This window comes from Dasypus novemcinctus, chromosome 22 (genome assembly GCF_030445035.2).
Source record: "Dasypus novemcinctus isolate mDasNov1 chromosome 22, mDasNov1.1.hap2, whole genome shotgun sequence".
Lineage (NCBI taxonomy): Eukaryota > Metazoa > Chordata > Mammalia > Cingulata > Dasypodidae > Dasypus > Dasypus novemcinctus.
The window spans coordinates 50,757,675-50,774,340 of record NC_080694.1 but is presented as its reverse complement, the minus strand read 5'-3'; the positions used below and the strand labels follow the sequence as shown (position 1 = coordinate 50,774,340).

Here is a 16,666-nt window from a genome sequence, read left to right as displayed (position 1 = left end):
CATGCCTTCCCCGCCGGCCTGTAAGCTTTTCTTAAAGGTCACCCAACAGCCCTCAAGGGAAAGAAGGGCTTGGTCTAAAAAGTTTTATATTTCCTCTCAGTTTTAAAACATTGGAAAACCCATTTGGCTCAGAGGAAAAAAATTGTAAAGGGAGTTCTAACTACTTAGAGCCAACAAATCGCAATGGAAAAATGGGCAAGGATACGGCTGGACTTTATTTTCATTTTGCTCAGCACATCCTGTCTTTAACCTGAAAGGTAAATAGGCCACATTCAACATACCAGTTTTTTTTCCAGGTGAAATTATCTGGGTTATAAAAACAAGCAACAACCACGTATTCATGATTCATTAATTCATGACTGACAGAAAGAGCTTCCAAAATAAATCAGAGAGACAAAAACTGCTCACAAGGAAATAAACCCACCAGCTTTTACTGCTTTGATAACCGACGTCTGAGAATTTTTTTTTTCTTTCGATTGAATTACAATTGTGTGGTATCATCTGAAAGAGGGGTTACAAAAGCCGAAAAGGAAAGTTCGAATTTTCCTACTTGGTTATGTAATTCTATGGGCAAAAGACAGAAAGAGACAGAAACCACCTGCACAGCTTTAGTTAGCAGACCACAGCCCAAGATACTTAACCTTCAGAATTGAAAACGTGGGAGCAGATGAGGCTCGAGCACTTGAGCACCTGCTTCCCACATGGGAGGCCCCAGATTTGGATCCTGGTGCCACCCAGAAAAATGTTAAAAAAGCAACAAGCAAAGCAAACGAAAAACCAACTCAGGCGAGCTAATGGGGCTCAGTGGTTGAGTGCTGGCTCCCCACATACGGGGTTCCGGGTTTAGTCCTTAGCCCACGTACCTCAAAAAAAAGGACAAGTAATTGTGTAACACCTTCTTTGGCTCCATAACATACCCAGTGACCTATGATTTTAGTCATGCTAGTGAGAGCTATGTCCATTTTTTTTTGTTTTTATTTATTTTTTTAATGTTACATTCAAAAAATATGAGGTCCCCATATACCCCCCACCCCCTCACCCCACTCCTCCCATAATGGCAACCTCCTCCATCATCATGGGACCTTCATTGCACTTGGTGAATACATCTCTGAGCACTGCTGCACCCCATGGTCAATGGTCCACATCATAGTTTACACTCTCTCCCAGTCCACCCAGTGGGCCATGGCAGGACATACAATGTCCAGCATCTGTCCCTGCAGCACCACCCAGGACAACGCTAAGTCCTGCAAACGCCCCCACATCACATCTCGTCTTCCCTCTCCCTGCCCTCAGCAGCTACCGTGGCCACTTTCTCCACATCAATGCTACATTTACTTTCATCACTAATCACAATAGTTCCAGAATACCATTTTTAACCTGTTTATTCAACTTCCCTTGTTTTATATTATACTTTCTTTTGTATATTAGAGTTTCCCAAGAGGTCTAACAGAAACCATTTTCACAAATGAAACGTTTTAGGTTTCCTTTAACAAGAAACTAGATATTTTCATCACTTGAATTATTTGAAGCAATGCCCATCACATTTTTTTTCCTTTTTTTTTTTTCGGTACTGGGGCCAAGGATTGAGCCTGGGACCTCGTATGTGGGAAGCCAGCACTAAACCACTGAGCTACACTGGCCCCCCCCGAGTTGGTTTTTCCATTTGTTTGTTTGTTGTTTGTTTTTAGGAGGTATCAGATATCGAATCCAGGACCTTGCACATGGGAAGCAGGTGCTCAACCACTTGAGCGACGTCTGCTCCCTCACCTTCTTTTCTTGAGATGCCACTTAAATCAGGAATCACCTACATGGAATCATTTAAAGCAGGATTCTTTGGAGCACTGGTGGTCAGGGGTTAATAGGTGTTCCACTGGGAAAGGGTGGCTGCTCAAATGGAAATGCTTTGTCAGGAGAAGTGAAATAGGGTCTCCCCGTTTTCCTTTTAACCACAGGATTTGTGGTGCCTCTAAAATAGAAACAAGCATCCCTCCAAGACAGGCCTAGAGAACACAGCAGTTGCGCAGCGCACGTGACATGGAGCACGTTATTCAAGGATCACCTCTGTTCCACGTAGCCAGTGTCCCACGGAGCACCGTGGGGTGGGGGGGACCTCCGTAAAGGCCAGGCGTCCCTTACGTTGGGAGTGAGCTGGCTAATAGTCAAGGGTTAAATCAGAGGCCCAACACCGTCCATTCTGCACGCCCCCAGCCCACTGCACCACAGACCTGCAGTACTGGGAAGGGTGCTCGCACCTTCATTTTACAGAGGAGAAATCAGAGGCCCCGAGAAATGCAATCACTTGCCCAACTGCACAGCTGGGCTGTGGCAGAGCTGGACCTGGAGTTGAGTGAACTGGAAAACCAGAAGGGCTTAAGCAATATGACCATGGGGAGGACAAGGACGGAATGTTTAAAAAGCTTTATTAAATCTATGACAATAAACCAGCTGAGCAACTCGGAAGCAGGAGGACCATTACATTTAGACCTTCCCCCCCGGAGGAACACAAAAGCTACCTCAACAAAACCATTTCAAATAAGCAATATAAAGGAGGCTTTCTCAGCCAAATACTGGGGAGCGTCATCCAGTCACATTTAAAACTAGGCCAGTATACGGCATATCAGAAAATATTACAAATTCCTTTTCAGCCTTGAAAACCCAAAACACACTTGATATCTTTAATTCAAATGCAAACTAAAGTGTGTGGGGGGGAGTGAATTAAACAGGTTTCAAAAGGAAGGAAAAAGGAAAGAGAAAAGAAAGGAAAGGAAAAGAGAAAAGAAAAAGATGCTCTAACAAAATAAGAGAGTTGTATTTCAGGTGAGTCTCATTCCAAATGCGAATTTGCAGGCATCCCTGTAATTGAACAGGCAAGTTTACTATTTGGGCAGATAATAGGTAAGAGGGTAACAGGGAGCCAGGGAAGGTTAATATTTTTAGTCTAAAGGTGGAAGGATATAAAAAATACTATGCCATTTAACTTTTTGCTTTTGAGCAGCCCCCAAACGTGAGGAAGTATGAGCCCAGATGACAGAATAATCTAATTGTACCAACTCCCACTCTCACAGTGCTGGCCTTTGAGAAATGAGAAGCAGTTGTGCTGTTTTTAATTAGGAACTAAGAGCTATTTCAACAATAGGACATCAAGGCCTGTCAGCCCCTTCTCACTAGGAAATACAACCCAGTGGTGCTTGTGTATTCTTTACCAAAGTTGACACACTGCCTTTATCACGTTCTTGAATGCTGCACTACTAAATCTCAGGGCCAAGATGGAATTCTCTATCCTACTTTTAAACACCAGTAACCTCAGCCAAAAATGTTAACCAAATGTTGCTTCCGCCTCATTTGGTTCAAGGATTAGCAGGGATCCTAAACACGTGAGAAAGGTAAATAACAATTGGAGACACAGCATTCAGAAACCAAGCAAGCCCGAAGGAAACGCAAGCAGCTGTGCAATTACTAGGCCATTTCCTCACTTCCTATAGTGACACAAGATGAGGAAGGAGTGCTGGGCGGTCCAGCCTGCCCCCCAACCTGAGCTCAGCCCCACACTCTGCTCCACTGTTGCTCTACCGCCCCATTACCCAATGCTGTAATTCCCCTATTTATCATGTCTATTGTTTATTGTGTCTCTTCCTCTGATGGATTACAAACGCCACAGGAACAAGGGCCTTTGTTGGGTTTTGTTTCTTTAACGGGAAATCTAAGGTGCCTAGAATAATTCTGGGTCATGGTTGCTGCTCAACGATATTTGTTGAATGAATGGACAAACGAAGCTGTTCATCGCCGTCTTTGAACGCCGTGGCTCAAGGCGTAAGAAAAGGCTTTTAATCGCTTTCCTTTTTACAAAGAAATCATCCCAAGGCTTCTCCCCACCCTAATCCTAATCCAAAAAAGAGGAAGGATATCGATATAAAGTAGCTTGAAAACGTAACACGTGATTAAATTAAGTGACAAAAGGCTAAGTTTGAATTTATTTCACCTTCACTTGTTATCTGTTAAAAAACAATAAATGATTCTGCCTCCTGTCTCTTTCCTTTCTCCTCAGTCCCCTCGATTTATGCACTGATCACTGTAACTAAGCTTTTCAACTTCTTTCAATGGTCAGGGCATTAAACCCACATTTGTCCAGTAATTGTGGTACTGATTTTACAATAAGTATTAACAGTCTGCTCATACAAGGCCTACCAAAGTAGAGAAAAGTAGTGATTATTGCAATTTAGGCATCAGGCAGTCCCCTCCACCATAGACCATCCTCAGTCTTAAAGTGTAGTTAATTCAAATACATTTGGGGGGAAGGCAGGTTTTAAAAATAGGCAAAGACAGCAGGGTGGTGGGGATCAGGGTGAGCCTCGGGGTGGATGCCCCCTTCCAAAGAGGGCACACGTCACGCAGGACCATTTAAGACTCACCAGGTGGGAAAGCAGCCCTACTTTTCAAGAGGAAGTTCTAAAATTCATCATTTGAAATAACCCAGTTGGGGTCCAGACGAAAGTGTTTAGCGGCCAAGTTCAGCCTATGGTCCATCAGTCTGCAATCCCTAATTTAAAGCCGCAGCTTGGAGATCACTGCCCCCGGGAAGCCCCCTTCCCACCACCCGAGTCAGTGAGATTCTCTTGTCGTTTGCTACGTGCAGCCAGCACCAACTCCACCATGTGTCCATCTTCCCTACAGAGAAGCAGCTTATTCCCCTTTACATTCCCAACACGTAGAAAAGTGCCTGGCACATAGTAGGAACTGCATAAAAAAATTTTTTTAAATTTATTTTATTTATTTCTCTCTCCTCCCCCCTGTTGTCTGCTCTCTGTGTCCATTCGCTGCGTATTCTTCTGTGCCCGCTTGCACCCTCAGCAGCACCGGGAATCTGTGTCTCTTTTATTGCGTCATCTTGTTGTGTCAGCTCTCCATGTGTGTGGCGCCACTCCTGGGCAGCCTGTGCTTTTTTCATGTGGGGTGGCTCTCCTGGTGGGATGCACTCCTTGCGTGTGGGGCTCCCCTATGCGGGGGACACCCCTGTGTGGCACAGTACTCCTTGTGCATGGCAGCACTGCGCATGGGCCAGCTCACCACATGGGCCAGGAGGCCCTGGGTTTGAACCCTGGACCTCCTATATGGTAGGCAGACGCTCCATCAGTTGAGCCACGTCATTTCCCTCCATAAATATTTGAATGAAAATTTAAATAAAGGCCACGAGGAAATTCATGGTTCATGTATCTAGCAGCCTTTTTTGATCTCACCAGGCTATTTCCTATCTTTATACCCCAACCAACCAATCTTCAGGGAAACGGTACTAAAGGGCATGGGTGTTGATACCAAATGTCAGAATAAACGAGACAAACTCACTCCTGGAGATCTTTAGGGTCCTCTTTGTTATGTAGACTAAGAAGCACTCAGAATATTGTGAATATATAATAAAAGCAGATATGATAAAGTAAAATAGTTGTATACCATGTGCTTTGTAGGACATAAGCAAGTATGGAAAAGAAAATTCAGTGTGCTATCTGATCTCTCCATCATTCAAAATACCCGGTGGGGAAGCAGACTTGGCCCAGTGGTTAGGGCGTCCATCTACCACATGGGAGGTCCGTGGTTCAAACCCCGGGCCTCCTTGACCCGTGTGGAGCTGGCCCATGCGCAGTGCTGATGCACGCAAGGAGTGCCCTGTCACGCAGGGGTGTCCCCCGCATAGGGGAGCCCCACACACAAGGAGTGCACCCCATAAGGAGACCCACCCAGCAGGAAAGAAAGTGCAGCCTGCCCAGGAATGGTACCGCACACACGGAGAGTTGACACAGCAAGATGACGCAACAAAAAGAAACACACATTCCCGTGCCGCTGACAACAGCAGAAAGCGGACAAAAAGAAGAACACGCAGCGAATGGACACAGAGAACAGACAACTGGGGCGGGGGTGGGGGAAGGGGAGAGAAATAAATAAATAAATCTTTAAAAAAAACAAACCTGGTGAACATCTCATAGATGGTAGTTAACTCAGACACGTTAGAAAGTCCTCTATTTTGTTCCTTAGCTAGAATCTTAGGAAGAGACTCTGCTTATTTAACCAATAATTAAATTTTATGCACACACACATATACTCACACACACATTACACTTTGCTCAAAACCAGGAAATATTTGATTTACCATTTAAGGTATTATTCGGAAACAGATCCAAAAGTGGGATTGCTTCACCAAGCAGACCCCATTTCAGTCAACCTTAACTTCTCAGTGGGCCCCTGAAATGTATCCTGGATGTTTACAATTCATCTCCCTGTATTTCCTCACAATGAAAGCATCGAGGAGGACTTACAGCTGTACAGAAGATGCACTGGCATTCCTGGAGCGTAGTCATCTTGTCCAGAGAATGTTCACACAGGCAGAGTTTGCAAGTGACCAGGGGGGCCAGAGCCAGGTCTCCAGGCGTCGGGGTTCCGGTGGTCATGGTGAGATAGTGGAGGCCACCAGCGGAGCCCATCCGCCTCTCTGGATAATTCTTTTGCTCCTCAATCCCTATAGAAAAGTCCAAAGCAGAAGAGATTACATACATTGATGTAGCCCTTGTTTAACCAATACGTCTGCACTCCAGAAGAGCAAGTCCTCACCTTCAATGAACCACGGACTATAAAGGCTGCCACACTGGCAGTGTGTTCCTGGAGTCCTGATATATAAGCTGACTTCAAACCCTGGTTCATAGCATATAAGCTATAGGAATCGAAAAACCACTATGAGCAAACATTCTATCTAGGAGTCACCTCGCCTCAACAAATATTCATAAGCAGGGGGTCAATGATGATTATTTTTTTCATCGTATAGATGAATTGAGGCTCTGAGAAATTAAAGAAGCTGCCCAAGTTCCCAGAGCTTATACATGGCAGAGCAGAAATCAAATCCCCATCTTCTGAGGTCAACCCCAGTGCCGAGTCCAATATGCCAGAGGTTTCTCAAAATTAGATATTATGTGGACGGCTGGAGCAGGTAGAGAGAAAGAAGGGAGAGGAGGAGTGAGAGAGAGAGAGTTCACACCGAAGGCTACAGTCATCCCAAAAACCACTGAAGCTATACAGGAATAAAACCTGTCTCCTCACATAACGTGACTACAGGAAAAGATCTTCCTATCCAGAAAAATTAAAATTACTACTGAAGCCCTCCCATTAGATTGTTTTTGTTCAGAATATTTGAATTTCCACATCAGGAAGTTACACGTTCAGATTAAATAAAAGCAAGATCCTAAAGTTCTTACTAATTTCAAAAGACTGGCCAATTCTAATAAATTCTGCCATAGAATTAATTGTAAATATCCCATTTCCAAGAACCAAATTCTTTCCCTCCCCATTTTTAGACAAAAGAAATTACTATAAATGTATGGCACTTGCCACATAGCCCCACAATGGCTTACGTCTCAGTACATAGGTATCAAGTACTAAAACAAAGGGGAAAGCACCGAATTAGACAGAAAGAAAAAGAAAAAAAAATATATGAGATTTTTGCCTGTCAGTTTTCCCAAACTACCTTGGAAGAGTCAACAGTTACTAAGTCTAGTAATCTGAAGTATTTGAGGTTTTTCCATCTATTCCCTGAGAAGTAGTAAAAAGCTGAATTAAAATTTAACAGGAAGCATTACACAGAATCATTTCTCAGTCTTCCAATATGGAAGGCTAATGATATTTCTTGGCAAAAGCCCAATATGGTTCACGCCACAGGCCTTTTATTTGAATAACTATTGATGAATTATCATCCAAGAACAAACTCAATTCAAATCAACCTGTACATCCAATTCGGGATTTGGGGTTTTTTAAAAAAACCCTCTTCAGGGTTCTTTCAGGGCCAGTGTAGGAGGAGTAGAAGTGAGTGATTTTACCTCTTCCCTTCTCCCAGTTTATGCTTAACACAACTACCACTAGTTTTCTCCTCCAAGACTTCCCAGTTCCAGAGTTCACACGGCCCCAACCTCCTCTGTTGCTTCTTCTTGTTGTATTTTCTCAACATTGTCTAGACAACATATTCTGAGTTCTTTTTCCCCCACAAAAAGGAGAACTCACAATTCAAATGAGAAGTAATGTAGCCAGAAGATGCTTTCTCACTGGGGAAAAAGGAAGTAGCACAGGCCAGAGCCATCTACACTTCACAAATTTCAGTTACACCTTTGAGGTTGAGCATGCTTGCAGGTACCTGCTGCAAAAAAGCTAACCCTGTTGTTCCAACCCGACAACAGACTGGCATATTGGTCAAGGCAGTCAAATACTTCTCTCATTGTCTCAACCCATGTTATTTTTTGGAAGGACACATAACAGAGGCCAAATTTGAAGACACAAAGACATAACTGGATATCCTGTCTTCTTTTGATGGTAGAACTAAAAATTGAGTTAATCGATGTTATCTGAAACATAATTTTGTCTCTTGCCTTATATATAAGTTTACACATCTTCGTTTGTGAGTTACATCCCTATAGACTATGATATCAAAGTTGTGGTTTTTTTTAAAAAAAAAGATCTTTTTATGACATAAAAACCTTTTACATAGCAGTGGTCCACTTTGTTTTCTTTAAAAAAAAAAAGCTTCCGAGCATTAGGCTCAGGCAGTACTTGTGACTCAGTGGGATAGAGGAAAGAAGTTACATATTTCATCTCTTTGAGATGTGAACAATCCAAAATGATTCTTCAAAAAGAAGTGACGTTTTTGTGTACTTGAAAGTGGTTAAAATGGGAAATGTTATGTTGTATATGTTACAATAAAAAACTGAAAAGAAGCAATTTATTTTTCTGAGCACAATAACACTGATTCCCTAAAGTGGTGGCTTTCAAACTTTTAAAAGCAGAAAGTTCTGAATGAACACAAAATGTTACGCAAACCCCCACTGTCTAAAAGAGATAACACAGACCAGTGCTGGCTGCAGCAGGAGCAGGCGGCCCAGGGCCACGTCCTCCTGACCTTGTCCCCAGCAGTCCCCCAGGCATGGGCACAGAGGCCTCAGGTTCCCCCACGCACAATCTGAAAAACAGCGCTATGGTTTTTCACTCTGAGCAAAGTAAACCAATGAACCTTCTAAAAATGAATGAAGAGAATTTTGACAAAATGAAAGGTGTCTATTGGGAAGAAGAGAAACCTGACAGCTGCTTTCAGGTTTCTAATGTCAGTGACAGGGTTGGCAGGTGGGTGGTGAAGATGAGAGCTGCATAACCAGACACCACCCAAATTACAAAAGTATCAATTGCTTAAAAATACCTAACTGAGGAAATCAGGACAACCAGCCAGATGGTGGTGGAGTAAGGGGCTCCTAGAGTCAGCTCCTGCTACAGGGCAGTCAGCAAACACCCAGAGCTCTCTGGAGCTAGCTGAAGCACCTGTCTGGGGCTCCGGGAAATCAGAAGAGCATCCTGCCACATCCTTGGAGGAATGGAAGGAGGAGACTGACCATCTGCAGAGAAGATTCATGAGTATAGGCTCCTTTCCTTCAAGGAGGCACAAGCCGCCTTGGGAGCTGTTCTGTGGCTGGAATTGAAAGCTCCACTTCCCAAAAACAGGTGTGGAAGAGACGGCTGAGCACCAATTTCAGCTATGATGAGGAAATTCAGTGGGCTACAGTATGGTCCTGAGAACAGCTAAAGTTTGAGCCTGTCCAAGTCAGAAAGAGGCTGGGAGCCGCCATCTTAACTCCGCGCCTGGCACGAGGGGAAGCGGGGTGGACTGAGGACCCCAGTGCTGGTGGGGACCGGCTTCTTTCCATCCAGGTCAGATTGCAGCTGCAGCCTAGGCCCCAGGGCCACTTCCAGCAGGGAGGAAGCTGGGGGATCTGCTTCAAAAAGCAGCCTCTCCAGAAAATTACCAGCCAATCCACAGGAGCCAGTGAGTATCATACTTTGGCAGAATAAGCCGCCCTGGGAGCTGTTCTGTGGCTAGAATTGGAAGCTCCATTTCCCAAAAACAGGGGAGGAGGAGACAGTTGGCCATCGATTAAAGCTACTGATTAGTAGACTTGGCTGGCTAAGGTATAACCAGGAACAGCTAGAGTATGAATCTGTCCATGTCAGAAAGGGGCCGCTGGCCACCATTTTGACTCTGCCCCCAGCATGAGGGGAGCTGGGCTGACCAAAAATCACAGTGACAGTAGGAACCAGTTTCTTTCACCCAGATCAGCCTGCAGCCCTAGACTAGGTTTCAGCCCCACCTCTGGCTGGGAAGAGGTTGACGGGCCCTGCACCATCTATCCAGGTAACTGCAGATACCTTTGGCTGGCACAGACTGAACATTGGAAGTCTACTGGGGCAACTGCGGTCATCTTGGACCCACACTGCATAGATTGCTCCCACACCTGCAGCTCCATCCCTGCCCTGGGGAGGGGAGAAAAGGTCGTGCAGTTTCATCAGTCTCTCTGGGCAACTACAGCCTAGGCCTGTATGACTTGGATTATTCCACACAGCTGGAACCCTGTCCCTACCCCTGGCAAAGGAAAAAGTTGGGAGAAGCTTCATCAGTCCTTGGGGCAATGAGGGCAGCTTGAGCCTCTACAGCTTATAGCACCAACTACATCCTTGGTTCCTACTGCTCAACCAGCAAGGGAGAAAGGACAGGAAGCCCTAAATTAAAGAGAAAAATGTACCCAGAATAAATACTCTAGTAAGTCAGATGCCAAGACTTCAAAAAAAAATTACAGTTCACACCAAGAAATGGGAAGCTATTGCCCAGTTAAAGGAACAAGATAAGCCTCCAGATGACATTAAGGAGTTGAGACAACTAATCATAGATGTTCAAACAAATCTCCTTAATAAATTCAATGAGATGGCTAAAGAGATTAAGGATATTAAGAAGACATTGGATGAGCACAAAGAAATATTTGAAAACACACATAGAAAAATAGCAGATCTTATGGGAATGAAAGGTGCAATAAATGAAATTTTAAAAACATTGGAACCATATAATAGCAGATTTGAGCAGGCAGAAGAAAGGACTGATGAGCTTAAAGAAATGGCCCCTGAAAGTGAACATACAAAAGAACAGATGAAGAAAAGAATGGAAAAAATTGAACAAGGTCTCAGGGAACTAAATGACAGCAAAATGCGTGCAAACATCTGTGTCATGGGTGTCCCAGAAGGAGAAGAGAAGGGAAAAGGGGCAGAAGGAATAATTGAAGAAATAATGGTAGAAAATTTCCCAACCCTATTGAAGGACACAGATATCCATGACCAACAAGCACAATGTACTCCCATCCAAATAAATCCGAATAGACCAACTCTGAGACAGATACTAATCAGAATGTCAAATGCCAAAGACAAAGAGAGAATTCTGAGAACAGCAAGCAAAAAGCAATGCATAAAATATATGGGATACCCAATAAGATTAAGTGCTGATTTCTCACCAGAAACAATGGAGGCAAGAAGACAGTGGTCTGATGTATTTAAGATACTACAAGAGAAAAACTTCCAGCCAAGAATCTTATATCCAGGAAGAAAGTCTTTCAAAAATGAGGGTGAGATTAGAATATTCACAAATAAACAGAAATTTGTAAGCAAGAGACCAGATTTTCAGGAAATATTAAAGGGTGTTTTAGATCCTGAAAAGAAAAGACAGGAGAGTGAATGCTGGAAGAGAGCACTTTTATATCAATAAAAGTAAGTAAAAGTGTCAAAAGAGTAGTGAAAATAAAATATGATAGATAAAACTCAATAGTCAGGAATAAACTTAACCAACCATCTAAAGCACTTGTATTCAAAAAACTGCAATGCAAGGTTAAAACAAATTTAAAAAGGCCCAAATAACTGGAACAACATTCCATGCTCATGGATTGGAAGATTAAATATCATTAAGATGTCATTTCTACTCAAATTGATATACAGATTCAATGTGATCCCGATAAAAATCCCACCAGCCTTTTTTAAAAAATTGAGAATATGATTATCAAATTTATTTGGAAGGGTAAAGTATCTTGAATAGCCAGAAACATCTTAAAATGGAAAAGCAAACCCCTGTCTCCAGGCTTTAAATGATATTACTTAGCTGTAGTGTTAAAAACAGCATGGTACTGGCATAAAGACAGACACAGAGACCAATGAATCCAAACCAATGGTTCAGAAATAGACCCTCACATGTATGGTCAGGTGATTTTTGACAAGCCTGGTAAACACACCCAGCTCAGGCTGAACAGTCCATTCAACAAATCGTGCTGAAAGAACTGGATATCCATAGCTGAAAGAAGGAAAAAGGACCCCTTTCTCACATTTTATCCAAAAATTAACTCAAAATGGGTAAAAAACCTAAAAATAAAAGCCAGAACCATAAAGCTTCTATAAAAAATTGCAGGAAATTATCTTCAAGACCTGATGGTAGGTGGTGGATCTTACAGGAGACAAGAGGAGGACTGAGATGGACTATTGATGTTTAAAGTATGTAGAAGTTTTAATTAGCTTTACTGTAAACATGTGGAAATGTATAGAGTGAATGGTAAAACACAGTGAGTAACAGCTAGTTTATAAATGGGGAGGTGGCTGAAAATGGTAGTCGAGGTATGTAAATGCCAACTGACAGAATGCTAGAGAATAATCTAGGAACTGAATAGCACGGTAAACCAAGAGGTGGGAGAGAATTGTGGTTGACGGTACAGATCCAAGAGTGTCCTTTGTGAGCTAGAGCAAATGTACCTCACTCCTGCAGGGTAGTGGGAATGTGGAGAAGCATGGGAAAAATACAACTGAAGTGACCCATGGACTGTGGTTAGCAGTAATAATATAATATTCTTGTATCTATGCCAAAGATGTACTGGGTTGATGATGGTGCAGTGTGGAAAATGTGAGTCAAATGGTAAAAATCAGATAATATTATCTTATCTCTAACAAATGTTCCACCACAGTGTGGTGTGTTGATACAGGGGTATTGTTTGGGAATTCTGCACATGTGCATGATTGTTTACAACTTCTATCATAAAAAATATATTTAAAAAATAATAATAGGGTGGGCTGGGGGAAAAACACACCAAATGTAAGATAAGGACTATAGTTAGTACTAAGATTATGACAATATTCTTTCTTAATTTGTAACAAATTTCCCACAATAATGCAAGGTGTTGGTGGAGGGCTGATGTATGGGACCCCTGTATGATGTTATACATGTTTGCTTTGTAAGTTCACAACTTTTACTATATTCTTATTGTTTATGTATATTCATATATAAATGATATAAAGATAATAATAGACTGGATTGGGGGAAAATACTTTGGTTAGTAGTAATATTTTGACAATGTTCTAATCATTAGTTAAAAATATTTCACAACAATGCAAGGTATTGGTGGTAGGGTGAATTATGAGAGTCCTGTAGAATGTTACGTATGTTTGTTTTGTAAGTTTACAACCATTACTATACACTTATTGTTTATGCATGTTTATGTATGAGTGATACACTTCAATAAATTTAAAAAATATATATATATAAAAATATATATAGTTATACACACACACACACACACCTAACTGTATTTCAGGACAGCTGGGGGGTGCAGGGAAGGAAAGCCACTGGAAAGCATCGCCCTGGCACTCCACTCCCAGGAAAGGACAACCAGCAGTTCTACCTTCTCTGAGTGTCTGTTGCACTATAAAGTCTTCATTATAGAAGAAAAAGCAAGTACTATCTGATAGGAAAGAACAGGAAAGTCACTTTTTCCCCTCATGTGTTTTCGTTAGAATTGCCAATGAAAGGAACACCTCAGAAGCTGGGCTAGAAGCACAGGATACATAAGGAATTTTCATATTCCACTGGCAGCCTGAGAAAGAAATCTGCTCCAAAAAAAATGCAGAGAGTGGGAGCGCCTAACATTCGAAGTATTTTTTAACTAATGGAGTTTATGCCTGTTTCACTATCTAAAATCCCTTTGCATAAAGATATAATGTAATTGGAAAGGGTAATGATTTAGTAGGATACTTATCCTGTCATTTAGGAATTTTTCACTATCTTGCAAAAACTTAAACATTTAGATAAATTGATTAAACACTACTTTAGAACGCGACCAAAATGAGCCAACTGGGTATTAGTGATGTAACAGAATACCAGTGCAAGTAAAACTCAAGTTGCTCTGTACTGAGGCCTTAATTCCAGGCAATGCTACGAAAATCTAAAGCTACTCGAGAACAAGGGACAAAACAGAAGACACATGACTATTCTCAAAATGTTTACATATCCATGCAAGATACCATGCCATCGCTGTGGGGAAACTGGACTAGCAGATACGGATGTATAACTACAGGAGGGATTTAGCAGAGGCAAGTTTTCTCAGGAAGGGAATATGGTGAGGAAGGAAGACTGAAGTGATACCTATTATAACAGAGAGCTATTCTCAGGAAGCCAATGTCTAACAGAGTGGAGAGCAACTGCAAGATCAAGGTCCACCTCTGCCATGTTCGGAAAGTTCTCCCTTCTAAGAAATAGACCGCTTCAGAAAGATTTTCCAGGCAATCAGCTTGCCCTCAACACTATCTGAAAATCAGTATGTTGTGTTGGCTTTGACGATTCTTCCCTCTAGTGAGTTATTTGGCTGCTGGTTCACGTTCTCAATAGAAGCCAGGAGTGACTCAAATGGCACTGGCTGGGTCGGGTCAAGCGCTGACCATCATCAGCCACTAGCCACTTACTGACGGTCCATCCTGGTCTGGAAGAGAAGATGGGCCTGATGGCCGGGAGCAGGCGCCAGGCTGAGTGTTGGGGTTCAGGAAGGCAAGAGCCCGTGTGGAGCTCCCTTCCGGCCAGGGCGTGCCTCTGCTCCCTGCTGCATCTCTGAATGGCGCTTCTGGTCGTTCAGGGGCCAAGGACAGCTGCTAATATTGGAAAAACAATTCTAATCTGTGCCCTAAGAGGCAGCCGCACTAGGAATCAGAGAGATGAAATCACTCAAGTACATTTTCTATTAATTATTTTTTTAAAATAATAACGCTTAAGGCCAATGAGCAACTGATGGTGCATACAGGGAATCACACGTGGGAATGCTTCATCATTGTTCAAAAACATGAAACAGATGAGAAAACACTGTCCAGCAAGGAAAAACAAACAAATAAACAGGGTATATCTGGTTCTTAGAGGTGGTGGAAGTAAATCCAATATCCACCTGCTGGGCTTTGTGCAGTAGCAATGTTGTCCCCGTGTTTACCTTACTTCACATGCTAGGAAAGGCAAGTTCCATGCTCCTCTCACGGTTTCACAGACTCCTTCAGAGGAAACCAAGAAATGAAAGAAACTTCAGATTATAATTTCTTCACTTGACCATCTTAATCCCAGTAGTTTCTCGGATGGCAATAAGATTATGATACTTCAACCATGAGCCATTACCTTCTAAAACTGGAAATGATGTACACACATATCCCTCAGCCTTTTTTGCTCATGAAAAGCGCAATCCATTAAAGAATCTTAAATATTAGCAAGAACTGTTTTCTAAACAGTCTCTTTGCCCTTTGAAATTAGGTTATGAATAAAAGTTATCAGGGAAACGGATGTAGCTCACATGGTTGAGCACCTGCTTTCCATGTATGAGGTCATGGGTTCAATCCCCAGACCTCCCCGTAACCCCCCAAAAAAAAGCTATCACAACTGTTTCAATAAGACCTAATTTTTCCTGAAAAATATATACAGGGAGAGATATGAGAAAATGGCATTGTGATAAGCTAGCTCTAAGCCCTATATAGTACAGGGGATGGATATGGTTTGTGATATTACAACTTTACACTGAATTTAGAAAAAAAAAAAATCTGGGATGACAAGTTTCAATATTTGCAAAAATGCTGTTCCTTTTTCTCAACAGGACTTTTCTGTTTTCTTGCCTTCTTTCCATGCTCTCATTATCACTACAAAGTAAGACTCAAGAGGTGAAAATCCATTTGCACTTCCCCAACGTTATAAACGTATCAAAGAAGGTTGGAGTGAATATGAGAAGAACAGCTCAATGTTTTCAGCACTGTGATTTTACAGTCATCGTGTCAGCTCCCTTCTTGACAACTACACAGTGCTCCTGCCCACCTCCTTTTTTAATCATTGGTTCTCCTGCCTCCCACAATTATTCGTGGAGCCCTAATGAATAATTTTCTTCCCCTAACCTGGCATAACAACAAAGCACAGAAGTAGGAAGGAACGCCACGTAAAAGCAGGTCAGACAATGATGTAATTAAGAGATCAAGGAGAAATGGTACTTTAGAAAGTCCCACTGAGCCAAGAGATAGGCTGGCTTCCTGGGTCACAGCGTTATCAGGAAATTATAGTTGCTAAAGCACAAATTCCTAAATCAATTGGTTTTTCCCCCAAGTGAATCAAAGCATGTGTAAATGTTACTACTACCTGACAAATTTAAAAGCTCCATACAGAATATATAATTTGAAACAAATTTAAAGCCAGTTTGGAAGAGGAGTCTCCTTCCTCCGCTGCCAAGCAAGGAGCAGGGTAGGTATTTGCCAAATCAATTTCTTATAACAGGAATCTATATGCCACAAACAAAGTCACCCCACGAAGAACCTAATTCCACACACATTAAATCCTGTCCTTACTTACACAGGGTAAACTAGATGAGGAGGTTGTCAAGAAATGGTTACATGACAATTTGTGGGTTTATGGCTTCAGCCACAAGTCTAGTAAAGAGAAAAATGAGATGTCTTGTTCTATCTGCCCAAGAAAGACAAAAAATCAGTTGACTAAGAGCTAGGAAACAGA

At 42.3% G+C, this 16,666-nt stretch overlaps 1 protein-coding gene across 7 annotated transcripts in view; it reads right to left on the bottom strand.

The window, feature by feature from the left end:
• RNF144B (ring finger protein 144B) overlaps positions 1-16,666 on the bottom strand; it is a 220,906-nt gene that overhangs the window by 63,696 nt on the left and 140,544 nt on the right. For 5 of the 7 annotated variants that reach the window (XM_058285295.2, XM_071210992.1, XM_071210993.1 and 2 more), the window contains one exon: positions 6,306-6,505. In XM_058285295.2, coding sequence (XP_058141278.1) covers positions 6,306-6,470 — 165 coding nt within the window. In that variant the 5' untranslated portion in view covers positions 6,471-6,505. Of the gene's footprint in view, positions 1-6,305; positions 6,506-6,597; positions 6,698-15,119; positions 15,178-16,666 lie in introns of those variants that run through there. The other 2 variants (XM_058285294.2, XM_058285296.2) reach the window with 2 other exon arrangements.